This window comes from Leucopleurus acutus (assembly GCF_964270905.1).
Source record: "Leucopleurus acutus genome assembly, chromosome: 16".
Taxonomy (NCBI): domain Eukaryota; kingdom Metazoa; phylum Chordata; class Mammalia; order Artiodactyla; family Delphinidae; genus Leucopleurus; species Leucopleurus acutus.
Window position 1 is genome coordinate 44,499,298 of NC_139158.1, and position 27,720 is coordinate 44,527,017.

Here is a 27,720-nt window from a genome sequence, read left to right on the forward strand (position 1 = left end):
ACATTGCTCGGAGCACTGGACCCTCCTGAGAAGCAGCTTTGTAGATACAGGTTCGGGAGACCCACCTGTCCCCCTCAGCAGACCCAGCACTGAGCCACCAGAGCTCCCTGCTCCTTGGCCCCTGTCTCCTCACTCCCACAACTCCCTTCAGTGATGGACCACCACCCACCCCGTGTGCATGGGCCAACATGGAGGCTGTCAGCTCAACAGCAATGAACTAGACACAGCCCCTGAGCCCAAGGGCACGACCAAGGAAAGGGGGAGACAGGGAGACAGGCACCAATTCAAATGACTGAAATGCAAAGCAAAACCAATACAGAAAATCCATACTAAGAGCCTTGAAGTGGGTAGGAGGAAGGAGAGGATGCAGCTGCTGGGGGTCTGGGATGGGCTGCACAAGGGTATCAGGCTCCCTGCCCCCAGGCCCGCATTTCCCAATGTCCCCATGACCTCAGTGGCAGCGATGACGTGTGGGCACACTCGTATCCGTGGCTTCAGCAGCTGGGTCTCCAGGACCCCCACGCAGTGCCCTGTAACCCTGCACACCAGATCCCCGGGAGGGAGCATGCACACAGCAGCCCCAGGGCAGGAGGGTTCACCACCAACGAGTGGGAGACACCAGATGTGAAAACCAGAACAGACTCCAGGTGGCACAGGGCTGGCAATGGTGTCCTCCCAGAGCTGGGGACCCCCATCTGCTTAGGATGGGGCCATGTGGAGCCAGCAGACCTCGGGGTGGGTCTGTTCTCATGCAGCTCTTGCAACAAGCTCCCTAAATGCCATCAACACCAGATCCTGGAACCCCTTAACTCCCTCTAGCCCTCTGTGAGCAGGAAAGACTGAGGTGTCATCCATCCACAAACCACAAGAAGGACTTTGGCTTTTGAGTTCTCCGTGGCCCCCAGCAGACACTCCCACAGTCCACAGTGGTCAAGAGCGCCATCAGAGAAGACAGTGGCATCTCCTGTGATGTGTCTTTGGTACCTCCAGGAACCGGTTCTCTCGTTGCCCAGGTCCACAGGGACCTCACAGCCACGGCCCCTCCCGCCTCTCTGCATGGACACTTGCTGTGGCAGCAGGCCAGGGGCAATCACCAGACACAGAAGGTCCCTCTGAGGGCCGAGCTCTAGGAACTGTGAGCCGTGGCCACCGTCACCCGTGGATCAAGCCCTGGCTTCCTCCTCCGTCCACCTCGAGGAAGCCGGGTGGACAGAGGGCGCTGTCAGGGAGCCAGGACAAGCGCACCAGGCCCTTGCACTGCCCCCAGCCCACCGTGCAGTAAGTGCCTCGGTGTTGTCACGTGCAAGATGAACGAGTGGGAGCCAGACCCTGAATCCTTCGGCTCGCGAACGCCAGGTGCTGTGCTCATCCCGATGGGGATATGGCAGACAGAGTATCCGGCTTTTTCTGTTTCCGTAAAATCATAGCTTCTAAGGCATGGGGGTTGCACAGGCGTATTTAAGGGCTAATGAGCTTAAGTCTCATGCCCTCCCCACCCCTTCCCTTGTCTTTCTTTGGCTCCCAACTAGTAGACTGCCCCCTCCCAGCAGAGGGCTGCTGTTCCCCTCAGTCTGCTGTTTCTCCCCCCACTTCAGGGCTCCAGCAGTGAAGTCATGCCTCCCTCCCCTCACCCCCGAACCCCAGCTCACTTCCTGCGGTCTCCTGTTGAAGCTGGTCCCCCTAGAACCAACTGTATCCTGGACTCAAGGGCAACCAGGGATAAATGGATTTTGGTCCAACAGCTTCTGAGAATGGCAGCAGTTCTGGCTGGGAACGTTTGTATTTTGACACGCATAAAATTAAAAATTGAGGGGCTGGGCAGCTAGGGAAGGTGCTCTCGGCTGAGTCTCGGAGTTTCCTTTGAGACCGAACCGCGAGCAGGTAGAGGGGGAGGATGCTTCTACTGCCAAGGGCAAGGGGGCAGGACGGCCAAGGGCAACACTGCTTAGAAGAGCCAGCTCCCACACCAAGACCTCATCCTGAACAGCCTGTGGGTCTCCCACACACGCCAGAAAGCCCCCGTGGCCACTTGTCCTCATGGTTCATCCTGCAGGTCCATCGTCCGGCAGAGGCCTGTGCAGTCCCCTCACTCTGAACCCGAGGTCCCGATGCTCAGTGGTGGCTGCCCTGTCCCCTTCATGGTCTCAGGCCAGTGGAAATCCCTGCTCAGACGCTCTTTTGGCGGTGATCGCCCTGGATGCTGGGCTTCTCAGGATCAGAGGAGGATGAGAGGTACGGAGTGAAACCAGGGAGCAGCTTCTGGGCTGGTCTGAGAGATCGGTCTCTTTTTCTGCCTGAGACAGCAGAGGCAGCTGAAAACACATCACTGTCCCTACCTGGGGCCTCAGGAATGTCTCTGGGGCTCCCCAGCCTCTCAGCTCAATCAACCCAAAAGTGAGGGTTTATGATATGAGCACGACCTTGAGACAAAGGCCACGACAGGGAAGGGTCAGCCAGCAAACATGTGCTGACCGCCTGGGGTGGACACCGCTTCCTCTGGGGCTGGCCCCTGGGGGTCCCAAAGAAATTAAACAGAGCCCAGCCCTGAAGGCACCAGCTGAGAATCCAGGAGGGTGTGTGTGGATTGAGCAGGGGCCCAATGAATCTGGATTGATTGATTGATTGTGGATTGATTGAATGGGAAGATGAGGGATAGAAAACAAAACAATCAAATTTCTAGTACCCAGCGCCCATTTGGACAAACTTTAAAGCTGGCCAACACTGCCACCTAGTGATGGATTCTGCCTTTAACTTTGAAGTTGCTTCAGGACCAGTGGACAGGAAGAACACAGCGCGGCCTCGAAGCCACGTCTCCATCAAGGGAAGTCCAGGAGCATATCCTGAACAATGAGGCCCTCACCAACGAAGGCTAGTTGCGTCCAGAACAGCCCTGAACTTGAGGGACAGACAATCTGGGGAAGGAGAGGAGAGATCTAGTGTAAGCGGCAGAGAGAGATTAAGGTGGTGGACTGGGCATAGGGAATAGCGGGAATTATTTATTTTAAATGATGATAAATTGAAAAAAGATGAGGCCTTTTTGTCTGAGTCGGTGTGGGCTCCTATAACAAAGTATCATAAACTGGGCAGTTAACCACAGAAAGGGTGGCTAACGAGACAGTTACATGACTGTAGATATTTCAAAGGGGAGACGACCACCACCGGTGACTCAGTGGGTGGGTTGGAAGGATGGGTAGAAAAACAATTCCTCTACACAAACGTGTTCAAGCTGTGATTTTAGATGTTTGACCCGCAAGTCAGGCCAGAGCACAGCCACATGCCTGCCAACAGGTGGCGCCAACATGTTATTGGTGATGATTGATTGATTTATCCGTTTATTTTGATGGAAAGGGCGAAAAGGCAGCCAGCCTTGGATGAATGTTTAAGAAGTGGGGAGGATCCAAAGAAGTCAGAACGAAACCATGGGTCTCTACCATTCCCTTTTGATAGATACCTTTTTTTTGGCTGCGTTGGGTCTTCTTTGCTGCACGCAGGCTTTCTCTAGTTGCCACAAGCGGGGGCTACTCTTCATTGTGGTGCGCGGGCTTCTAACTGCGGTGGCTTCTCTTGTTGCGGAGCACGGGCTCTAGGCTTCAGTAGTGTGGCACACGGGCTTAGTTGCTCCGTGGCATGTGGGATGTTCCCGGACCAGGGCTCGAATCCGTGTCCCTTGCATTGGTAGGCAGATTCTTAACCACTGTGCTACCAGGGAAGTCCCTTGATAGATATCTGTGTGGAAGCCTTAACCTGGAGGGCGCTTCTGTAAGAACAGCTTTGCGCGCCTTTCCCTGGGCCCAGATGTCATGGGTGTGATTCTGCTCTCACCAGCCGGGTAATAGATTTGGGAAAGAATACAATACACTTGGGAGATCAGCGCTTTCTGTCCTAAGGTTGTTGAACAATTTGCATCATCGGGGAGCCCTGCACGTGGGGCACGCACTAACAGGGACCATCAGTGGTGACAGGGACACAGCATGCTTATTTGGGGAAGAACACAGCTGTGTGAGAAACTCCCCAGAGGAGCAAACTTTGGCAACATCAGAGGGTGTAGCTGAAGGTGGTCATGCACCAAAACAGGGTATGCAGCAGCCTGTGGGGTCCCTGATGAAATCCTGTGAACGGGACCTGAATGAGCAGAAGTTAACATTGGAAAACAGAGAGTTTCACAGTAATTCTCTGAGAGCAGGTCTCCCTAGAGCTATACCCAAGACAAAATTCTTGGTCCCATTCCCAGGATTCTGAAACCTTTGCAACCCCTACTCAGCTTCCAAAGTGAGGCTCTAAGAATCCCAAGACCAATATCAGATCAATGGCCCGGGGTTCTTTGGCTGCCATTACACATGTGTCAAATCATCGCATTGTACACCTCAAACTTACACAATGGTATATCAATCAATTATATCTCAATCAAGCTGGAAAAACAGAGATAAGGGGTCTGATGGTGTATGCATCTTAATCTCAAACGGTTTGGAAAAATATAATGTGTGGACAGAGAGATGAGGTGATAGACGGATGGAAAGAGGGGCTGAGACTTGGTAAGCCTTGCTGAAGAAAGACCCACAAAACTGTCAGCAAAATAAAATGGTGGTTTTGAACCACAGCCTTGGGGCAACTGAAGCATCTTCTAGACCCAAACATCTAAAAGCTTTATAGTTCTGCCTTTCACATTTGTCTAATCCACCTGCACATATTTTCCTGTGAGGTGTGAAACTGATGTCCATTTCATTTTTCCCCGTTTGGATAAACAATTGTCCCAATAACATATCAAACAGTGAGCCCTTTCCTTCGTGGCCGGCCTTGCCACCTCTGTATCCGCATGTGCGTATGCTCCCTGCTATTGGGTCTGCTTCCCCAGCCAGCACTCTCAGGCCTGACCGTACAGCTTCACCCAAGTGTCCACATGCGGCAGAGCAAGTCGCCACCTCCGTCTGCTTCAAGGCTGGCTTAGCTCTTCTGGCCCTGAGCCTAATAAACTTGAGAATCAGCTTAGCAAGTCCACTTAATTTCTCTGCAGCTCAGTTTCTCACCTGCTGTGAGAATAAAAAAAAAACAATATGGACATGATTTGTAGACCACAGAGAATGATAGTTTTAGTTTATTGTATTTATGCTGGTAAACTTAAGAAAACGACACTGATTGCTATATCTTGTTCTTCTGTCATTTCTGAAAATATCTCCTGGAGTCACGCATGTTTCTCAGGCACTGATGTGCTGCTCCTGTCACCAAAGTGCAGCGGGGGTGACACTGGTTCATAGTAGGAATCTGTCCAAATTGGCCTTGCTAAAATTATAATTTTTTAAAAATCTCCTTTTAGGCTTTTATAGCCACATTTCAGCTGGAAAGCAATTTTGAAAGCTGGAAACAATTCAGTCCTGCTGTCAGTGGTCAGATTCCAATTTGCTGCATGATTTGAGTAAGGGCTGAAGGGGACTGTGTGTTTCCTGTCAAGTTGGCACTTCTGGTGACCTGCCAGGAGATGCAGGCAAAATACGGACTCTATCCTTAAACGTTTTCATTGTATTTTTAAATGAGATTTTGTCCTGTGTGTGCTTAGCCCTAAATTGAGAAAGAGGAATATCTATTTTAATAATATTATTAATAATAATAATCACTATTTTATTATATTTTTACATACTAACTTTACAAAACTTAGAAAGTATGAAAAAAAGACCAAAAGTATCCATTTACCCATGATCCAAAGATAAATGCTCTGAACGTTTCAAAGGAATTTCATCTGCCTTCTTTTCTTTTTTAGTGTCACATATACTATTTCACATCCTGCCTGTGGCCAGCCTGTGCCTTGGCTGGTCAGCGGCCACTCCTTTTTCTTCTTTGCTGGAAGGAGCCCAAATATACTTAGCTCTAGGGTGAGAGAAGCTTGGGGAACGCAGGTGCATTTTTGGTCTAAGCCCAACGAGGAATTCTGCCCCCTTGACTCACGATTGGTTTAGGCCCAAGAGTGACAGAAGTTCTGACCCATAGGGAGTGAGGAAGCCTGTCGAGCGCCAAGCACCCTGGCCTGGACAAACAGGACAGGCGAAGGAGGCAGAAGGACAGACCCTACCTGGGTCCCCCAGCTGCTGGAAGGCCCAGCCCAGATTTAAGTTCACCGGACAGTGCATGGTTGTCCACGTTGGGCATGTCCCTCTCCTGTGCACAGCGGCCCCCGGGTGGAGTTCTGCTGTGCCCCTGGGATTCTTCTTAAACGCTGTTTGCACAGTGTTCCAACCGGTTATTATCCCATGGTTTACTTAGTGGATCCCATGTTGCTAAATAATGATGATGACAAGTGTTCTCACTGGGGTCTTGATACTAACGGGAATGCCAGTAATAGTGTAACAATAGTATTTATTTTGCTCTTTCTCTACCATGCTGGAAACGGAGGTAAGCACTTTACTCACATCCTTCCATTTAATCTCCACGAAAACAAGAGTGTTCTATTATGATCCCCATTTTATGACTGAAAAAGCTGAGACATTAGTGTCCTTATACATTTAAAATGGTCTATATTACTGATTCTAGTCCCTTTCTCTTTTGCCTCTTCCTGTTTTCTCCTTTTTTAGATAATTTTGCCTAGAAATTTGTCCACTATTTGTATAGTTCTATGGCAGTTAAGTTTCTTTATTTCATTTTTATTCTGCTTTACATATTTTTTTCTACTTGTATCCTTTTTTGGGTTCGTTTAGGAGTTTTCAATCAGCAACTTTTTTTTATAATTACGTTTAATATTTTTTTAATTTTTAAAATTTATTTTTGGCTGCATTGGGTCTTTGTTGCTGCGCATGGGTTTTCTCTAGTTGTGGCGAGTGGGGACTACTCTTCACTGCGGTGCACAGGCTTCTCATTGTGGTGGCTTCTCTTGTTGTGGAGCACGGGCTCTAGGCGTGTGCGCTTCAGTAGTTGTGGCTTGTGGGCTCAGTAGTTGTGGCACACGGGCTTAGTTGCTCCATGGCATGTGGGATGTTCCCGGACCAGGGCTCGAACCCATGTCTCCTGCATTGGCAGGCAGATTCTTAACCACGGAGCCACCAGGGAAGCCCCCACATGGCAACATCTCATGAACATCTTTCCATGTAAGTATGCCTCATTGCTATCATTTTTAGTGGCTGCATAATATTTTATTTGATGAGTGTGCTGTATGTAAGTTGCACAGGTTACTAGCTCCCTCCCCCAAACTCAAGCCTGGATAAACTAGGAAGAGAGATGGAGGCAAGAATCTGAGAACCGGCCTGAGGCAGCAGAGGGTCCAGAACAGGTGTGGCCACATCGCTCAGGGCCTGCTCTGCAGGTCCAGCAGGACAGAGAGAAGGTGACGTCCAGATTCTTCCCAGCACCTGCCCTCCCGCCGTCAGCCCCAGGCTTCAGCTGAGCCCTTGGTGCCAGAATGAATGAGAGAAGGTGGGGCTCATTGTTAGCTGCTGTTGCTGCAGTAAGGATAGGTGACATTTAATTTTCACAGAAGTCTGGGACAATCACAGGATAAGAGAAACAGACCAAAGGAAGGAAAATGTGTTTTCTCATCCGGAGAGACGGCAGAGCTAGGCCCAGCCCGAAGGGCGGCGGCGCCCATTCCCAGAGGAAGCCACCTGCTTAGAGGGTCCTCACCCTCCTTCCCACGTTTTCTTCTTCAAGGAGAGCCGTGTTTCCCCCTCAGCCTCCCCATCAGCAAGGTGTAAGCTCTGGACTCTGAACTCAGAAAAGAGAATTAGACACCGACGCTGCCCCATAGGAGTTTACAGAGCGACACAGGGTAAGTGCTGCAGCCCGAGCGTGAGACACTTGGGGTACAATGTTTCCAGGCTAATGGAGGCACCCTCGGCAGGGGCAGCAGGAGGTGCACGTGCAGAGAGAGGGGGTGTGTGAGACACCAACACACCACAAAACGTTTATTTTAAAATAATAAATAAAGGAAAGGAAATACAGGCGAGGAAACATTCACGAAATCAAGTCACTAAAGTGCTCTCAAACATAAATTTTAAAAAACCAAGAAGCCTGGTCTGAACTTAAAACACTGTTTATAGATATTCAACAGTTGTTCAGATATGGTCCTGTGCTGTTTCAGAAGGGAAGGGAGAGAGGACTTTCTTGGTTGGAATGACAGACCCGATCAAATGACACTCAGGAGGACATAGAATCATTGCCTAACAAGAAAATGAAAAAGTCCAAAGCCAAGTTCAAGGTAAAAATGCTATGTTTCATTCATATGAGGTCTGCATGAAGTCTTCAGTATCTATGAAGATATATGATTCTCTGTAGGTTAAATAATTTTGGATTCAGAGTAAGGACAGCAGACTTAACCTGGGAGTCTACACAGTATATTGAACCAAATCTTGGGGTGTCTGGCAGTGAAAATGGGTTTTGGACTTAATATCCTCCCTCCTCAAGTTCTACAGAAGAGAATAAAAGTTTTACACCAAATTAACTGATTCATGTGCCTTTAAGGAATGATTTCCATTCTAGAATGAAGTGGAATTTTCCATAAGTCACCATTTGTCTTCTTAAAGCAAGTGGCATTGCATTTCATCCTGACACCGGAAGAAGAAAATCCAACTGAGAGTATTTGTCTTCGACAACTTTTGTCTTTTGAAAAAAGCTGGTGAGGAATGTGCACATTTCCAGCCTTTGGTGGGGGAGAGGGGACCTGCAGCCTCATAAGGCCCCCTCCTTCCCTGGCTGGAGCCCCTCTAGCCCCTCAGAGTCTGAACATCCTTGGGCACCAGACCCCTGCTGCGCTCTCTTGGTCTCCTGACGTGTGGTGCTGGAGAGATCAATGGCCACGTCTTCCAAGCCGCTCTCAGGGCTGCCTTCCTCCAAGCCCCTCTGGGGTCCTGCCTGATGTGGGCTAGAACCTTCCTTGAGATGGTCAGAGCCCCAGAGTCCTGCCAGCTTTTCTTCTCTTTCTGCTCTCCTTATCATCCCTGTGGATTTTTTATGCATCCCTTGCAAAAAAGGAAAATAAATAAAAACATATCTCTAAATACAGCAATTAAGTCAATTTCTTCCATGTCACTGTTCTCTAAATCCCATTAGAATTTCCCTTATTGGTACCTGTCTTGGGGCCTGCAGGAGAGTCTCGTAGGTAACTCTCAACATCAGGGGTTGTAGACTGGTGTCTGCCAGCTGGACACAGCCAGCAAAGTGCCTTGTTTGGATGACATGGTGATTTTTAAATTTTTATTTTAAAACTTGTTGGCAACATTTTAAAATCAGGAGATTTACATCAAAAGTCAAACTTCCAGCTTCTCTCAAAAAGTCAGATGTCTGGCAGCACGAGGCCCAGTTTCTTGTTCGGCCACAGACCTGCGGACTCAGTAAGCTCCACCCCACCTGCTCGTGTAAACTCAGAGGGGTGGGCCCGGTTACCTGCCCAAAGTTCCCTCCAGGCTCTCCAACCCTTGAGGGCAAAGGTGATTGGTTTCTTCAGTCCCGGCATAGTGTCAGGTGGGTAGGGGTTCAAAAAGTGTTTGCTGAACAAAACCCCTCCTCCTCCCCAGCCTAAAATGCCCCCTCGGCCCCCTAATCCTAATCTCACACCCTGCCCAGCGTGCTGTCTGTCACTCATTCCTCCAAGCCCGAGTGTCTCTGGTAACAGCCAACAGACCAGGAAGGGTGCCAGCTCCTCAGAATGACCAGCCTCAAAGCTTGGACCTCACCAGTGAAGACTGTCCCAGCATCAAGAACTAGGGGACAGAACAGCTACACGGCAGATAATTAATGGCCGAGCCAGGACCAGGAACTGGACCTCCTGAGTCCAGGGTGCAAGGGGTTAACAGTCTGCAGGTTCACTGCCTGCGCCTTCCCGCTTCCTATTACCATGAGCTCTGAACTGTATGGTTTCCAAAACCTCTAACAGCTCTCAACATTTGGGAAACATATTTCATATAATGAAAGTGTGTCATTCCACTCATAAAACCAGGGCCTGATTGGACCTGTCTACACACTGCCTACGTAGTTCCAATGAAAAATAAGGCAACTGATCAGAGTCCAAGCCTTGTAATTCATTAAGAATCGGATGTGATATTCTGGGCCTGAATCTGAGTAAATTTACATTGCTTGGCTTGGCAACGGCCACCGGGCATGGGGACCCCCAACATCTCTGGCAGGACGCGGCCACAGGACCCTCTTCCTTACCCAGGAGCCAGGGCACACAGGAGCCCAGCAGGCCGCCCTCCGCGGAGCCAAGGACTGAGTCGGGCAGCGGGATGCAGTGTCGCACCATCGCCCCGTAGAGCCCGTACTCAGCCATCACGCTGCTGCCGTCCCAGCGCTTCTCCCGCTTCCGCCACTTGGCCCGCCGGTTTTGAAACCAGACCTGGATTGAGGCGGGAGGGGAAGCAGAAGGGCTTACGGGAGGAGACCGCAGCGCAGAGGGGCACAGGTGCACCCTCTTGGGGGCACCTGGGACCCAGGCCTTTCTCGTGGCTCGCAGGACTGGTCGTGCTGGGTGATCGGGATCAGTTTCCACCGAGGTTTCCACAGGGTCAGGGATGACAAAACAAAATCAGAGTATCCCACAGTGTGTAAAGAAGCTGATTTTTACACTGATGGGAGCAGTTCACCAGGGCAATGGTCTCTTCTAACCTCGGTTGTTGGATTGCTTTATCTTAATAATAGTGTCGACTATTGTTAAGCTGTTTAAAAAGAGTGAGTGGCATATCTTCTGACCTGGCGAGGATGTGCTGTCAGCACAGAGGCTGAGGCACACACAGGACGGCTTTCTATAAAGACAAAGACCAATCCTGTGTGCCTGTGAGTGCATGTTCCAGGGCCAGATGTGCATATGGCATGGGGGCAGTTTGCAGAAAAGCCTCGTCAGGCTATTTACACTGGTTTCTTTGAGGGTTTGCAATGGAGTGATAGTCATTTTTTCATTAATATCTTGACACAGTTTCTAGATGCAGCACACACTGTGTAATTTTTAAGAATGATTTAATAAAAGGGAAAAAGGCTTGAAGGTTACAGGGGTCATCCTCTCTAAATGAACACAAAGGAAAGCTCTAGCATCTAAGTAACCTGCGGTTTGGGTGCGGAGGGGGAAGTGCTGGGCTGTTTAGAGGTGGCTATGGACTGACTCATTGCATGTAAGGGCAGCATATTCTCTGTGGTGTCTCTGGGTGGTGGGACCTGCACCTGTATTCGGTCTTCAGGGAGTTCGGTCTTCACGGCCAGCATTTCCCGGGCGTACACATCAGGGTAGTGGGCCTCGCTGAAGGCCTTCTCCAGCTCTTCCAGCTGGTGGGCTGTGAAGACGGTCCTGGAGGGAGGCCCGAACACACACGTGGGCACATGTCCACATAAGACTGCAAGGCTTCCAGCCTCAGAGGACCCCATGCCTGGCCCCTCTTTGTCTACTTCATGAAAACTGGACGCCCCACCTCTGAATGATTAGCCTCTGGAAAGTCCACAATTTAGTTCAGACCAAACAAAGTTCTTTAGGTCTTTTTTCCTCCTCAATGAATTCCATCAACTCATTCTAAGAAGACCCATTTTAAAGGCCCACAAAACTGTGTCTTTAAAATGCTACCAAGGCTGACCTGCAGCCCCCTGGGAACTGCAGAATTACATTCCCAAGTGGCTACTGAGCCCTTCCCGCTGCTGCCCTAATGCAGGGCCAGCTGGTTCTCAGGCACTGTGTCCCAAGGAAAGGGGTGAGGGCAGGTACCTATGCCTCCGCTTCTTCCTCTTGCCGGGGGCGGGGGACGCCTTCAGGTCACTCCTGTCTTCAGATGGGCTGTCCTCATCTGTGAGCACAAGGAGAGAGGGAGGACTTTCAAGGTGAGCACATTTTTCACTTTGGTTTCTGGATTTTACTTTGAGGATTGACGCTGTGAACCTGTTGGGGATGTGAATATTTACAAGTTCGCATTTTTCACACCATCCTCCAGGTGCTGAGCTTAGCACTGCTCGTGCATTACCACCGCTCTTCTCCATAAATTAAAAGAACTCCAAGGCAGCTGCTATTATTATTCTCTTTTTTACAGAGGAGGAAACCAAGGCACAGAGAGATTAAGTAACTTGCCCAAGGTCACACAGGTAGTCAACAGTGAGGTTGGGATTCAAACCCCAGACTGTGTGAACACTAATTGCATTTCCTGTCCCTTCAGCTTCCAAATGCATCCCCTTCCTTCTGCCTCTATCTCACCTTCCTCATCTTAACCAATACACCAACATTTCTCAAAGGGAGGACGGAGGTTTGTGACATCAGACCCTCATCAGAGCTGGCCCCCTGCCCTGCTGTACCGATTCCAAACCTCTGGAAGTGGGATCTGGGAAATTCATTCTTGGCAAATGTGCCCAGATGATTCATAGATGGCAGGTGAAATAATTTTAAGAACCCACTCCACTATGCTTTATCTTTTGAAATCCATTATATCAAAAGATCTAGGTTGAAAGGAAGGTTAGAAGACCAAACTATTGTCAGGTTCATTGTTAAAAAGCATATTTGCTTCAAAACACTAAAAAGTGAATTAAGAAATGCAAAAATAGTAAAATAATGTCAGTTTTACTCCTACATGAATTACTTCACCAGAAAAATTGGATTATAATATTATGCTATCCATGCTGTCCAATCTGGTATACCAGTAGACATATAAGGTTATTGAGACGTGAAATGTGGCCAATCTGAATTGAGACCAGCTGTAAATGTGAAATAGTCAGTGGATTTTGAAGACCTAATACCCCCAAAAGTAAAATATTAATAATTTTTATATTGAGTACATGTAAAATGACAATGTTTGGTATGTATTGGATTAAATAAGATAGAGTATTTAAATTTGTTTCAACTATTTATTTTTCCTTTTTAACGTGGCTTTGAGAAACTTTCGTTACTCGCAGTCACATGGTGTTTCTACTGGACAGTGTTGGTCTTGGTCTTGAGAAACGCCCTCACAGACTAGGATGCGGTTGCATTTTGCCTTTAGTTTTATGGTCATCACACGGAAAGAGCCCATTCTATGAAGGTGGTTCCTGCATTTTTAGTGAAACAACTAATAGTGGGGTTCATTTGATCTTACCTAGACAGTCATGAAACAAAGTCTTTTTAGAGCTGGGTGGACGCTGGCCCGCCTGCTGATCCCGTCTGCTTAATTTTTTTTTTTTTTTTTTGCCTCGCTGCGGGGCAGGCAGGACCTTAGTTGTTCCCGGACCACCGTACCCGCTTCAGTGGAAGCGCGGAGTCTTAACCACTGGACCTCCAGGGAAGTCCCCCGCCTGCTTCCTTTAATCAGCAGTGGAGACCACTACACTCTTTCTGCCTCGGCTGCCTGGATGCTCAGCTCCGCGGTCCGCTACATAGTTTCTCTCCATCCACCCCTTCTCGTGTAATTCTCCGTTCTCTTCCCCCACACCCCAAACCTCTCTATTTCTCGGCTCTGTCTTTGTAGATTTCCATTGCTCCCTTCTGTTCCCCACAATCCACCCCGACTTCTCTGAGGAGCTGGGCACAGCTACCATAAGACGGGCAAGCTCGCTTCTCACGTGCTGGAAGGAGGGGAGAAGCGCGGTGCCCAGACTCGCTTTTCAGCACAGGGAGGACAGTTCCAGGCCTCCGCCCCGCGCTCTCCAAGAGCCGGACAATTCGTCAATCAATTCAGTGAACCCTCCAGCTCTGGCGGGCACCGGGTTCTGTGCCACTGACAAACGAGGCAGGGCCAGACCTCCCGCCCTCTGCCGTTCCCAGAGGCCGAGCCTCGCGCGGGCACGGGGGAAAGGACCCCGGAGACCGCGGCCGGGTCGCTGAGACCCGAGGGTGGGTCCAGACCGGGTGTTGGTGGTGTCCGCGGGACCAGACCCGGAGGAGAGGCCAGGGGCAGAGGGCGCGGCTGCGAGAATGCGTTCCCCGGCGAGGCCACGCTCTGGGGTCCCGACTTCCCTAGATCTGGGGGGCTGCATTGGGCTTGGTGGGGCCCCGGAGTGTCACCCTGCGCGCCCGAGCCGAGGGAAGGGACACGAGTGGCACGGACTGGCCTCCTTACCGGACGTCGAGACGCTCTCGCTGCGCTTCTGGCGGGCGGCCGGGGTCGGCGGGCGGCCGAGGACTTGCGGGGCGCTGGGCTCAGGCCCCTCGGGCGGCAGGAAGGGCACGTCTGCGAGGAGGAGGCAGGGCGCCCGGGCGGCCGCAGGGGGCTGCACGCCGAAGCCGCAGAGGAGGCCGAGTCCCAGAGGGAGGGCCCCGCGCGCCAAGCAGGAGCCCCAGAGCCGTGGACCCGCGCAGGGCGCGGCCACGGGGCCTTCGCAGCCGGATCCCGGCCCGGGGCCAGCAGGTGCGGGCAGCTCAGCCTCCAGGCCCAGCAGGTCGGTGATGGCAAAGCCCCGGGGGCGCGAGCCGGTGGGCGGGCCTCCGGGCACCAGTGCCCTGCTCCTGGCACGCCCGTCGGAAAGCGCGTCTCGACCGGTCATGGCTTCTTAGGCAGCGAGGCTGGACCCTCTCTCGGTAACCTTTGCGGAGGGGGCGCAGCTCTGAGGACGATTTATACAGTCGGGCGCCAGGAGGGCTCCAATCAGCGGGGCGCGGATGCGTCACGCCTTGGACCCCGCGAGATGGGGACGCCACCAGTTTCCCTCCCTTCGGTCGCCGCCCTCCCAGCTGCGGTCCACTCAATCATGTCCCTCTCCCCTCTCCTTTCCAGTTGTCCCCCTGCCCACCCCCACTCCCATTCCCATTCTCGGTGGGAGGAAAATAGGCAGCAGACAACTCTGTTCCTAAAATAGAGTCGTCCCCTCCCTAAACCTCTGCTCTGAAAGCCGCAGGTTCCAGATCCCGATTCTGTTCTCTCCCCGTCCTGATACTCCGGCGGAGGCCCCGCTCGCAGCCTCCCTGAAGCCTCCCTCCCCGCATCCAGTCGCCCATTAAGACCAAGGCCCCATTCCCAGCCGCACTCTCAACACTACAACCAATATGACCCCCTCCAGCCCTCCAACGCCACCGCTGGAGGCAAGGCCTTCCCCGAAAATCCCCAAGGGGAAAGGAGTGGAAAACGTTCATTTAACCCGTGCCCACTCCAACTCCAGCCAAACCCACCCCAGCGTTCTAATGGCCGAGCCGTCGGGGTCGCAAAATTCACACACTGAAGGAGCTGAAGAAGAAGAAGTAGAGAGAGGCGGGAGCGGCCGGCCGGGCCAGGGCGTCGGAGAAGGGCGCCAGGTTTTGCAAACTGCATTACAGGAGGTCCAGTGAAATCAGAATTTCAGATGAACTGTGATTCTTTTAAATTATAAGTGTGTACCAGTATTTTATCTGGCGACCCCTAAGTGGGGATGGTAAATTGGAAAATAGGGCCTGTCTACTGGGACCCACCCCTCTTCATGGAGGCTAACAAATTATTGTCAGATTTTATGACTATTCAAAGAAAGCCTGATTTTCACGTGCAGCGCCCATATTTGTTAAAGTGGGCGCGAAACGAAACACGTGGGTAAACCTCTCCTGGCTCGCACTCCGAAAATTTGAGCCCACCCAACCTGAATCGCTCGGAGCCCTGAGCCCACCCTTCTCCAACGCGGAACCCGGGAAGCAGAATCTCTCAGTCCCGCCCCTGAGGGCGAGCGGCCAGGCGGGCGCCCAGCGAGGGGTGCGGCAGCTCTCACAGCGCCGCGCGGACGCCCCACGGGTCTCTGCGCGCACCATCAGCACAGCCGGAGCCGGAGTCGGACCCCGAGCCGAGCGGGGACGAGCCGGAGCCCGAGCCAAACCGGAACCCGAGCCGAGGAGGAACCCGAGCTGGAGCCGAACCCGGCAAAGTGGATCTACAGCTGGCTGCGCCTCGGGGTGGGTCCTCGGCAAACCTGAGGATTAAACGAGGGGCTTCCGATAAAGATAATTACAAGAGGCTAAGCATTAACTTTTCATTATTAAAAGAAGACCCAAATCTCCCCCTCGCAAGCTGTTCCCGGGATTAGCAAAACAATAACTTTCCTTTGGGATAATTGTCCTTTGAGTCGCTCGGGATGGGGGCGGCTTCAGACGCCAGCGTCGTTTTTGGCTCCGCCAGGAATTTCTCCCTAATTTATCTCTGGGTTTAGGGGAAGGTGTTAGGGGTACAGGACCCAGCCAAGATGCTCTGGCTCTTGGCCCGGCAGAGCAGAAGTTTGTAAATCAGAATTTGGGGCCTCAGTTAGGGAAGACAGCTAACGATGCACACATTTGCAGATGTCCGGAGCAGGCAGGCTGGACAATTGGCCTTGAGATGGCCCTGTCCGGGACATTTGCAACGGCCGGTCTCAGAGGCAGACGTGTGCGCCGCACAGGCAGCTTGGAGGGCCGACGGCACCCCCTCGCCTGGGCCCGGGTCTCGAAGTTTCTGTCCCCCAGCCTCTGTCAGAGGAGGCCTCGAGTAGATAGCCAGGGACCCAGAGGTACCAAAAGGCCATCCGGGAGGAGGCCAACTTCGACAGCACCACACGGTGACCGCCACTCAGTGCCAACAGCACACCGGTTTCCAACCCCTTCGGAAGGATATTATAAAACCCATTTTGCAGATGAGAGAACCTGAGGTGTGTTAACCCGCTCACACCTGACACACCTGACACGGAGAGAGAAATCAGGAGAGCAAAGCGAAGCAGAGAGAGACCCCGAGAGCCCCGAGGTTGGAGCTATAAGGGGACCTTGCAATTCCTGTACAGAAGAGTCACTGCCTCCTCCTCCGGCCACACCGCGGGAGGGACCAGGATGGAGGGAGAGCTGAACCCCGGGCGCCTTCCTTTCCGCGGCGTGGCGGCGGCGGGAGCCCGGCGCGGGCGGGCATTCTTACTGACCATTCCCGGGTAAGAAGCGCCCCGCCCCGCTACGCTAATCCGCGCCACCACTCCCACCCCTAGCTCCTGCGGGGGATGGCGGGTCCACTCGCGCCCCTCGACTCTGCGGGATCGGCTCAGAAGACCCCACCCCTGGGGAGCCGGCGAGCGCTCTGCGCAGCGTCCGCCCAGTGGGGGAAGCGCGTCCAGTGCTTTAGGAGACTTGGAAATGGAGCGAGCAGGCTCCGAGCCCACCCACGTTCCGCGCGTCCCTCCGGGCGCTCGGGCGGTTGCGGAGTCTACGCAAGTGGGCGACAGCGTTGGGGAACCCCTCGGCCGCCGGCGGGGTGGAAGGTAGGCGCCTCCCAGCTTCCCTCCCAACACATACAAATCTGCGGACAGAGCCAGAGCCATCTAGCGCGCCCCGCCTGGGTCAACCCCCGGAGTCGTTTTGGAACCCTAAATCCGTTAAGGGGTCCGGATCTGCCTTCATCAACCAGGATTATCTGGGATTTAACTAATCAGTAAAGGTTTCTCCGCTCAATATTTTCCAGGGAAAGTTTCCAGCCCCTGTCTGTGGCCAGCCACGAATGTGCTCTCCGCTTCCCTCGTTCTCCCTGCCTGGACGCGTCCCGGCTCCTCTCCACGCCAGGCTGAGGCTGGCCGGGGTGTAAGTGGCTCAACGACAGCCGTCTCGGGCTTTTCGGAGCCGCCCCCCGCCAGGCTGGTAGTATAAAACGCAGATGCGCTAGGAGTGGGATGCGCACCGCGAATAAAGAGCATCGCGTGTGTCTGCACGTTGGAACCCTAGGGCTCTGCTCCTCTGGAGTTTCCTCCCGCCTCTGTCTGCTCTTTCTCGGTTGCTTTTGTGTCCCCTTTAAAGGTTGTTGTAGCAGATGCTGTTTTGCCCTGTCCACATCTGTGCCCTGACCATTCCACCTGCAGCCTGCAGGGCCTCCGGTGCCCAGGACACACGCCTTTGCCTGGGGACTTTCTCTGGTCTGCAGAGTCCTCTGGCCAGAGGGGCCAAGGAGTACATGCCCTGAGAAGCCGAGGACCAAAGAAAGCAGGAGTCGGTGTATAAACACGGCCCCAGGTCTTCAGTGGGATAACTCAGGCCTTCCAGAAGTCCCCAGCCGGGTTTGCTCAAGTTATCACTAATTATCACATCCCATATTGCTTTCTTCCTAAGTGCTAATGGGTGCCCCACCCAGAGCCCCTTTCCTGGGCTCTTGCACCGCCCCCCACCCCATCCCTTCACCACCCAGTCCCACACCTCACACCCCACCCCAATGTAGGCTCTTGCCCCTAATCAGGAGAACTGCCCTCTGCTGACAAAAGCCTCTAACCAGGCCACACCCACACCCACACCCACACCCACATACACAACGGTTGCTGACTCATATGACTTGGTAGGAGGCTGCCCCCTTACCCTCGGAGGGACAACTGTGCAGAGCCGTCTCTGCTTCAAACCCCTTTCGGCTCACAGGTCAGGTCAAGGCTCACCTGGACCCAGGTGTTCATCTTCATCCACCCTTTCCCTCCTCTCTGGACCCCTCACTGCTGAATTCCCCCTCCCTCCCCCCCATAAAGCTCATGCACCCACACCGTGCTTTGGGCTCTGCTTCTAGAGGCCTGTTCCTGTCTTGCTGTTGAACTCCCCTACTGGCATTGCCTGAAATCCCCTCCCAGGTAAACGACTTATCCTGGAGACCCAGAGTCCACTCTGGGTTTTGTACAGGAGTAGTGGTGAGTGTCCAGTGGCTACTCTGCACTCCCTGACGCTTCCCCACTGTTCCCTGAATAATTTGGCCTCGTTCACAGATGCCTGGCCTGTCACGGCCCTGCTCTTTTTCTCCAAACTTTCCTCAGTCTGGGAGAAAAAAAAAAGTGATGCCATCCTGTAAACTTCTTTGCAGCACGAACTGGCTGGCTGTGGTTCCTATGGTTTGCATCCAAGAACGCTGTCTTGGGCACTGGGCTTCCTTCCACCTCTGGTGTCGCCCCCACCATCTTTGTGCCCCTTCCCACGCCCCCAGCAATCCGTCTTTATTCCACAGCCACAGTGACCCTGCCGTGGAAGCCCAGTCCAAAGGGCTCCTCTGGCTGAGTCCTTCCCAGATTCCCCTCACCCAGCCGTAAAAATCTCTTCTGGGCCAGGTGCTGTGCTAAGCGCTAGATACACATCAATTAATTTAATACTTGTGACCAACCTAACGAGGGAGGCCTATTATTATCCCCATTTTGTGGTTGAGAAAACTGAGGGGCAGAGCTGCAACTAGCCTGGCAGGCCTTGGAGAGGTCGGGACCCAAAGCCTGACTGTCGGGCCTGAAGCAGCGAAGTCAGGATGGGGAAAATGACAATGTCAGGGGGTCCCTACACTTTTCTGAGGTTCAGCATTGGTTTTATTTTGAATTTCTAGGTGCTGAGGGCCTATGAAGCCCTCAATCTTGCACTGCTCCAGGTGCCATGAGTCAGCGGTGTTGTGGGCTTGAGGCAGATTTCTACAGGAGGCTCGGGTGCCCATGCTCCGTCTCTGCTCTTTAGGTCCTGAGATAACAGGGAAACCCCAAGTAGGAACCCAGGTAACACTTTGGCCCCCGGGACTGTATTTCCCTTCTTCCTTCCCTGACCTCCACCCACCTCTGTCCTCTTTCCTCTCCCCACCCACTTCCTCCTCAGCTCCTCCTTCACTTCAGCCCATCAAAAGAGCTCATGGCTACACTCCTCAAGTCCCATCTGTAAGTCCAACGAACCCCAAGACCAGATGAAACGCAGGAGCGAGCACAGCACCCAGCACCGAGCGGGGATCCCTGAGCAGAGGAAGATTCCGGGAAGGCCTGCATGGCCTCCCCAAGGGGACAGGGACCTGCAGATGGAAGCAGGTGTGTTGCTTGGGCATCAGCAGGGTGTGGGGGGGGTGACATAGGCTATGTCGGCCAACAGGTCATGGGAAGGGGTCACTAAGGGCAGGTGGGTGCTGTGGGTGACTTTCATTTCCAGTGTCAAGTGTTAGGTCATCTACTGGCAATTGAGAAAACTAACAGCAAATAACATGCTTCTAGCCAGTTCGCAGTGGCAGTGAACACACGATCACCGCCCTAACTCACGTGTAGCCAACCAGGCTCTTGGCCAGGGTGAGATGTGTCCTCCCGGGGAGGCGGGGCTGCAGGTTCCTCACCGGAGACACAGGCGCCTCCCACCCGAAGGAGGTCCTCCCTTGCCCCACTGCGCTCAGCTCCTGCCCTCTCCCCCCAGCGCACCTCCACGATTGTAATTACTCATTTGCCTGCTGGCTTACTGCCCCTTACCTGGCCCCCTAATCAGACCCCGAAGCTGGCACTGACTGCTGGCTGCCCACCAGCCCAGGTCACCTGCAGCACCTGTAGACAGTTCCGAAACACACCTCAACACCTGCCCCTCTGCCTGACGATGTGCACAGGCCCCGGGAGTGCACCGGCCGGGCCTGGGGCCCTGGGGGGGTAACGCCCCCAGCAGCAACCCTCCAAGGACGGTTGGGAGTTGGTGGGTAAACACCCCAGCATCCTTGTCAGTTTGGGCTGAGATGGGTTCCGTCTCAGTCGCTCCCAGCACCCGGTCAGGATGGAGACCCGCAAACCCCACCCATTATCACCGCCTTCCCTGTGTCTTGCCCCCTCATCAGGGCTGCCTAGTTTCACCTTCCAGACGAACTATTTCACCCAATCCCCGTCCTCAGGGTCTGCCTTGGGGGGACCCACCCCTAGACAATCGGTAAGCTCCACAAGACAAGGGCCGGGCCGTCCTGGCGCCCGTGGGCCCGGCATCTGGCACCCGTGGGCCCGGCATCTGGCGCACGGCCAGGATTTGCTGAGGGAAAGAATCCGCGGCGGATGGACGTGAACTTCAGCGGGGCGGCACTGGCTCGGTACTTCTCCTCGAGAGCCCCTCCCTCACTCCCAAGGCCAGGTCGGAGGAGGGTGGGCTGAGAGCACGGCTCCCCCCGCGCAATCCGAGGGCTGGAGGGGCAGGAAGGAGCCCCACATCCGAGCCACAGCCCAGCCCTTCGACCGGCCCTCCCATCGCAGGGATGGGCTGTGCGTTTTATTCCTGCCTGGTACCTCTTTTTACAAAGCTGTTTGGTTCACTGCTTCCAACAAAGGTTTTGAGATGTGTGCCGCAGAGCAGCCACCCTGCAGCTGTGTTTCGTTCGCGTGGGGTTTTCACTGGTGAAGGCTGAGGGCCGTGGGGCCGAGGCCTGTCTGGGTGCGGGGACCGCGGGGACCTGGCGGAGCCGGCCATCTGTACGCAGGGCCGGGACCGTGCGCTCGGCTGACCGGGTCTGACTGCGGAATCCTGCTCGTTCTGGCTCACTCCCCCCCAAACACGCTAATTAATGGCACCCGCAAATCAACGGGCGGAATCCTCATTAAAGAGTGGAGGAGGAAGCGGGAAAGGAGAAGGTAAGACTGAAAATCCACCGTCGCGGGCGCTGGCCACCGCGCAGTAGTTAAACAGCTTCCTGAACGCAACAAAGATGCCTCTGTTCAGAGGGCAGCTCCCCAGAGAGAGGAAACGGCAAACACTGGGACACTTCATTCGTAAAGCACAATTACCGGCAAGGCTTTCAAATACCCAAGGGGAAGAGCCTTCCTAGCGGTTTCTGAACCCGGTCCTCTCGCGCTGGGAGGGACACTCCTCGCTTGCTGGGCGCTCGCTGTGATTCCCCCTGCCCGAGGTCCCCTGCATTTCATTTGTTCTGAGAAATGATCAGATTTTATCCTTTTTAATATTGCCACTCCTCAGTTATGTTAGTAGGGCAATGCTGGGAATGAGTTACGAAGTTATTCCCTGTGCGTCTATCTTCTGAAAGAGATTGAAGAGAATTAGTATACATTCCTCCTTAAGTGTTTGATAGAAATCGGCACTGAACCCATTGGGCCTGCTCCTTTCTGTTTGGGAAGGATATTAATTGCTGATTCAATTTATTTGACAGATATAGGCCAATTCAGATTGTACATTTCCTCTGGTATGAGTTTGACAGATTACGCCTCTCAAAAAATTGATCCAGGGAATTCCCTGGCAGTCCAGTGGTTAGGACTCTGTGCTTTCACTGCTGAGGGCACGGGTTCCATCCCTGGTGGGGAAACTAAGATCTGCAAGCAGTGCAGCACAACCAAAAAAAAAAAAGTTAATTAAAACAAATTGATCCTTTTCATCTACGTTATCAAACTTGTGGGCACAGAGTTGCCGTAGTATTCTTTTATTATCCTTTTAATATCCATGGGATCTATGTCCCCCTCTTTTATTTATGATATTAGTAATTTGTGTCCTCTCTCTTTTTCTTAGTTTACCTGCCAAAGTCTTACTGAGTTTATTGATCTTTTCAAAGAACTGGCTTTTGGTTTCATTGGGTTTCTCTATTGATTTCCTGTTTTCAATTTCGTTGACTTATTTTTTTTTTTTTGAACAAGCTGTCATCTGTTAGATGAATTAAGAATTTTTTGCATGAAAGTTTTAATTTTACCTTCACTTCTTTGATACTCTTCCTTTCTTTATGTAGAGCCAAGTTTCTGACCTGTATTATTTTCCTTCTCTCTAAAGAATTTCTTTAACATTACCTTGCAAGGTAGGTCTACTGGCAATAAATTTCCTTAGTTTGTGTTTGTCTGTTTATTTCTCCTTCATTTTTGAAGGATAATTTCACAGGGTACAGAACTGTAGGTTGGTAGGGTTTTTTCTCTCAACACTAAATATTTCACTCCACTCTCTTCTTGCTTGCATGGTTTCTGGGGAGAAGTCGGATGTAATTCTTAACTTTGCTCCTCTATTGGTAAAGTGTTCCCCACCCCCACCCCGGCTTCTGTCAGGATTTTTTCTTTACCTTTGCTTTTCTGTAATTTGAAAATAATATACTTATGTTTCGTTTTGTGGAGGGAAGTTATCCTACTTGCTGTTTGAGCTTCCTGGCTCTGTGGTTTGGTGTTTGAAATTATTTGATGAAATTCTCAACCATTTTCGTTTCAAATATTTCTTCTGTTCCTTTCTTCTCCTTCTTGTATTCCCATTATGTGTGTGTTACACCTTCTGTAACTGTCCCTCAGTCCTTAGATATTCTGTGCTGTTTTTACATCAGTTTCTTGGCTTTTCCGTTTTGGAGGTTTCTACTGAGGTAGGCTTAAGCTCAGAGATTCTTTCCTCTGAGAATGTCCAGTTTACTAATAAGCCCATGAGAGACATTCTTCCTTTCTATTACCGCGTTTATTATCTCTAGCATTTCTTCTAGGTTCTTTTTTAGGATTTCTGTGTCTCTGCTTACATTGCCCATCTGTTCCTGCATGCTGTCTACTTTATCCATTAGAGCCCTTACTATATTAATCATAGCTGTTTTAAATTCCTAGTCTGTAATTCCAACATCCCTGCCATATTTGGTCCTGATGCTTGCTCTATCTCTTCAAATTGTGTTTTTTGCCTATTGGTGTGCCTTGTAATTTTATCTTGTTAGACAGACATGATGTAAATAGGCCTTTAGCAATGTGGTGGTGAGATGGGGGGAGGGGAGAGGAGGCATTCTATAGTCCGATGATTAAGGCCTCAGTCTTTCAGTGCCTGTGCCTCTTAGCTGTGAACTTCACAGGTTCTGTTTTTTTCTCCCCCTCAGGTGGGACAGGATGGCTGGAGGGGGCTGAAGTTGGGTATTTCTCTTTATGCAGTGGAAGGCTAGGGCTGACTAGAGTTGGGTAAGCCCCTCCCCCAGGCCCTGATAATACCCCAGCTGGTGAGGCTCTGGTTAACTCATTTCTCCTGAGGGCAGGCCTTGTTAAGAGCAGAGTAGTACAATGTGTTCCAAATGGTTCCTGGTGCCCACCCCCTGCAGGAAGCTCCTGGAGGGTTTTCTCTAATATTTACTGTGGGAACATGGTGGGGCTCTTGGAGGGAAATCTCACAGAATTGAGGCAGACACCCTATGACCAGGTTCCCCCTGGCGTTTTCCACTTTCAGGCTTGTCCACACTGAGCCTCCAGCAACTTGTCAATCCCAGGTCAGGTTTCCCTCCCCTGGTGCGGATTCCCACAGAGGCTCTACTCCTGTTTCTGCTCCGGTAAATCGTGATACTTTCCAAACTTAGGGGCAGCAGTGTGGTCACTTCTCTTATGCATCTAAGAAGAGTGGTTGATTTTTTCAGTCTGTTCAGTTTTTCACTTGCTGTTAGGATGGAGTGGCAACTTCCAAACTCCTTACGTGTGGAACCAGAAACCAGTTGTCCTGGGGCTTTGCCATGTGCTCTCTAATGATCAAGGGTTGTCCCATGTTCTGTAGGACTTCAGCTGAGGTCATCTCACATAAGTTTTCCTGACCCTCCATTTGTGTTTACTTCTAGCTGACAAGAAGATACCACCTGGTATCAGCCAGCTACCACTTTCTCTGTTAATTTTAGGCTTGGAGGTTTCCTGGACCAATGAGTTAATGTAAATTAGAACCCCAGGCCCACGTGATGGCAGGCTTATGGCTACAGATTATCAAGGAAGGCATATTCCTACCCAGGGCCTGGTCAGACAGGCCAGGATAAACAGTCTTCCACAGCCCCCCCCCCTTTGTTCATGGTCTTTCCCAGAGTGGGATTTCAAGGGTATCACCCCCTAAGGGAGAAACTGGGTTCTGAGTGTCTTATGTTAGGGAGTAAAAATGCAGCCAACACAGAGACCTTGCCACATTAACAGGGAAAGAAAGATAACTGGTTCATTGCTGGATAAGCTAACAGAATACAAGCATGTAAGTAGCTCTCAAGAGACTACGAAGTCAGAATAAAATCCCACACAATTTATACAGCATAGCAGGTTCAAAGTCTACTTGGGAATCAAGGCAGTATTTGCTTAGCTAACTGACCTCCTCTGAAAAGAATAATAAAACTTCTCTTATCTCCCCAAAGACAAATGTTTACACCTTAAGATAGGCATTAACTCCACATTTCAAGTGGATTAGGAGGCCCATGACCCAGCAGAAGTGACTGGTTGTAAAACTGAGGACTGGGCTTTTCTGGTCCCTAGAGAGACTTGTGTACATTCCAAAGGTTAGAGAAATGACTCAAGCCACTATGTGCCCTGAAGAGACACCCAGGACGGGGAGAGTGAGAAAACTGCCTCTTTCCCCTTCATTCAGTTTTATTTACCCTTACACCGCCTCATACAGACCCAAGTCCTTTCCTTCTATTAAAATAAAATCCCCTCAATGCAATGTGGTATTCTGGCTTGGGTTCTAGAATAGAAAAAGAACATTAGTGGAAAAACTGAGAAAGTCTGAATAGAGTTTGAGGTTAATTAATAATAATGTGCCAGCATTAATTTCTTCATCTTGATAAACATACCGTGGTGACGTAAGATGTTAACACTAGGTCCTGGAGTGTATATGGTTTTGTGTGCACCTTTTAACAGTACACTCTCTGTTTCCTACAGCTCTCCAGCTCTCCTGTATAGAAGCCCCACTGGCCATCAAAGCCAGATGTTCTGGGGGATGATCATTTTGCTGCAGGACCCCCGGGCTGGGGAGCCTGATGTGGGGCTCAGACCCCTCGCTTCTTGGGGAGAACCTCTACCATTGTGATTATCCTCCTGTTTGTGGGTCGCTTACTTGGAGTGTGAGTCTAGACTATACGGCATCTGCCTCTCCTACCTGTCTCGTTGTGGTTCCTTCTTTGTGTCTTTAGTTGTAGGAGATCTTTTCTGCTAGTCTGCAAGTTGGTCTCTTCGATAGCTGCTCTGTAAATGGTTGTAATTTGGGAGGAGGTGAACTCAAGGTCTTCCCACTCCCTCCTGTAAGAGGTACGGTCTTTTCAACAAATGAGACTGGAATAATCGGACATTCATAGGCCAGAAAAGAAACAGACTGGACACAGACCTTACACCTGACCCCAAAATTACCTCAAGATGGATCGTAGGTTTAAATGTAAAGCACAAAACTATAAAGCTTCCAGAAGATAACATAGGAGAAAACCTGGGTGACTCTGTTTGGCAATGAATTTTTAGAAACGCCACCAAAAGCACTATCCATGAGAGAAAAAGATGATAAGTTGAAGTTTATGAAAATTAAGAATGTCTGTTCTGTGAAAGACACTGTTACGAGAACAAGAAGACAAGACACAGACTAGGAGAAAATATTTACAAAAGACACATTTTTTTTTTGGAGGGGGCACTGGATCAAAAGCCATATCTTTAAAGGACTTGTATCCAGAATATAGAAAGAACACTTTATACTCAACAAGAAGAAAACAAGCGACCCAATTTAAAAATGGGCAAAAATCTGAACAGATGCCTCACCAAAGAAGACAGGTGGCAAATGGTCATATGAAATGACAGTCGACATCATATGTCACTAGGGAACTGTAAATTAATACAACAATGAGATGCCACTACACACCTGAACTAAATCCAGGACACTGACAACCCCAGTGGCTGCCCGAATGTGGGTGAACAGCAGGAACCCTTGTTGTTCATGGCTGTTAGGGATGCAACCTGGTGCAGTCACTTCGGAGGACAGTTTGGCAAGTTTCTGACACAGCTAAACATAATCTTAATGTACAATCCAGCAATCATGCTCCTTGGTGTTTCCCCAACAGAGCGGATAATTTATGCCCTCGCAGAAACCTATATATGAATATAATAGCCACTTTTTTCACAGTAGCCAAAACCTGGAAGCAACCAAGATGGCTCTTCAACTGGTGAATATGTAAACAGAGTCACAGGTCCAGACGACAGAATATTATCTGGTATTTAAAAGAAATGAGCTGTTAAACCATGACAAGACATGGAGGAAACTCAAATACGTGTTTGTCAGTGAAAGAAGCCAGTCTGAAAAGGTTACATGCTGGCCGTGAGCTACATGATCCCAACTCTATGACATTCTGGAGAAGCCAAAACTGTGGAGTTGTAAAACCATCAGTGTTGCCAGGCGGTAGGGGTGGGGTGCAGGGAGGGATGGCGAGGTAGAGCACAGAGCGTTTTCCAGGCGGTGAAACAATTCTGCACGATGCTGTAATGGTGTATGTGTGACATTATGCGTTTGTCAAATCTATAAAATAGGCAACACAAAGAGCAAGCCCTAATGTAAACTATGGACTTTTCTTAATAACTGTGCACCAACACTGGCTCATCAACTGTAATAAATGTACCATCAAATGCAAGTTGTTAATAATAGAGGACACGGTGCGGGGAGGGGTGTATATGGGAATTCTCTGTACTTCCTGCTCAATTTTTTAAAATATTTTTTAAAATATAGAGAAGTGGTGGGGAGTGTAATTATTGAAGCTGTCACGGCCCACAGAAGCCGGCTCCCAGCTCTCCTCATGCCCCTGGTTCCCACCCTCATGTTTGGTCCCTGGAAATTCCCCCTAAATGTTGAGAGAGAAGCTATGACTCTGAAAGGATGTGTGTTATATTTTATTTCTAGGGTAGGTTTTCCGTTTAATCAGTTCACAAATTGCTGCTGGAAACGGAGCTCGAATGCTCTGCTTCAGATCAAATGTTCAAGGCTCTTCTGGTTGCAAGTGTCAAAACCAACTTGAATCAATTTAGGCAAAAGGCAAGTTTACTGGCTTGTGAAATGTGACACCAAGTCTGATAACTGAGGGGGGAGGGTACAGGGTGCAGCTGGCCCTGCAGGAACCCCTGGGGACTCTCTCCCTGTGGCCCACACCCCTGGGCACAGCTGGCCCTTCCTCACCTAGACCACACACTGTGCCAGGCCACCACCGGCCCTGTGGACCGTCCGGAGCTTTGGGGGTCAGTGTGAGACCCCATGTGCGTGAGGACCCCACCAGGCTGGAGATGAAAAGCCTTTCATCTTGTTTATCACAGGAACAAAGATCTGTCACAGGAACAAAACTGTGAAATCAAGGTAAAATTGGAAAACGTACGTTTAGAAACATTCCCGGCAGCTCTGAATAAAAACCAACATAGCCCATCAATTTCCATTTTATATGTTATCTTAAAGTGCTTAAAAATAAAAGGCGTGACAGATGG

The 27,720-nt window shown here is 51.0% G+C and overlaps 1 protein-coding gene across 1 annotated transcript; it reads right to left on the reverse strand.

Moving 5' to 3' along the window:
- Positions 1 to 8,646: 8,646 nt before the first annotated feature.
- Positions 8,647 to 14,394, reverse strand: VSX1 (visual system homeobox 1; the record flags this gene model as incomplete). Its single annotated transcript, XM_082858059.1, has 5 exons — positions 8,647 to 8,936; positions 10,129 to 10,309; positions 11,128 to 11,251; positions 11,660 to 11,738; positions 13,971 to 14,394. The coding sequence occupies 5 exons, from the start codon at positions 14,392 to 14,394 to the stop codon at positions 8,647 to 8,649; spliced, it is 1,098 nt and encodes a 365-aa protein (XP_082714185.1).
- Positions 14,395 to 27,720: the final 13,326 nt, after the last annotated feature.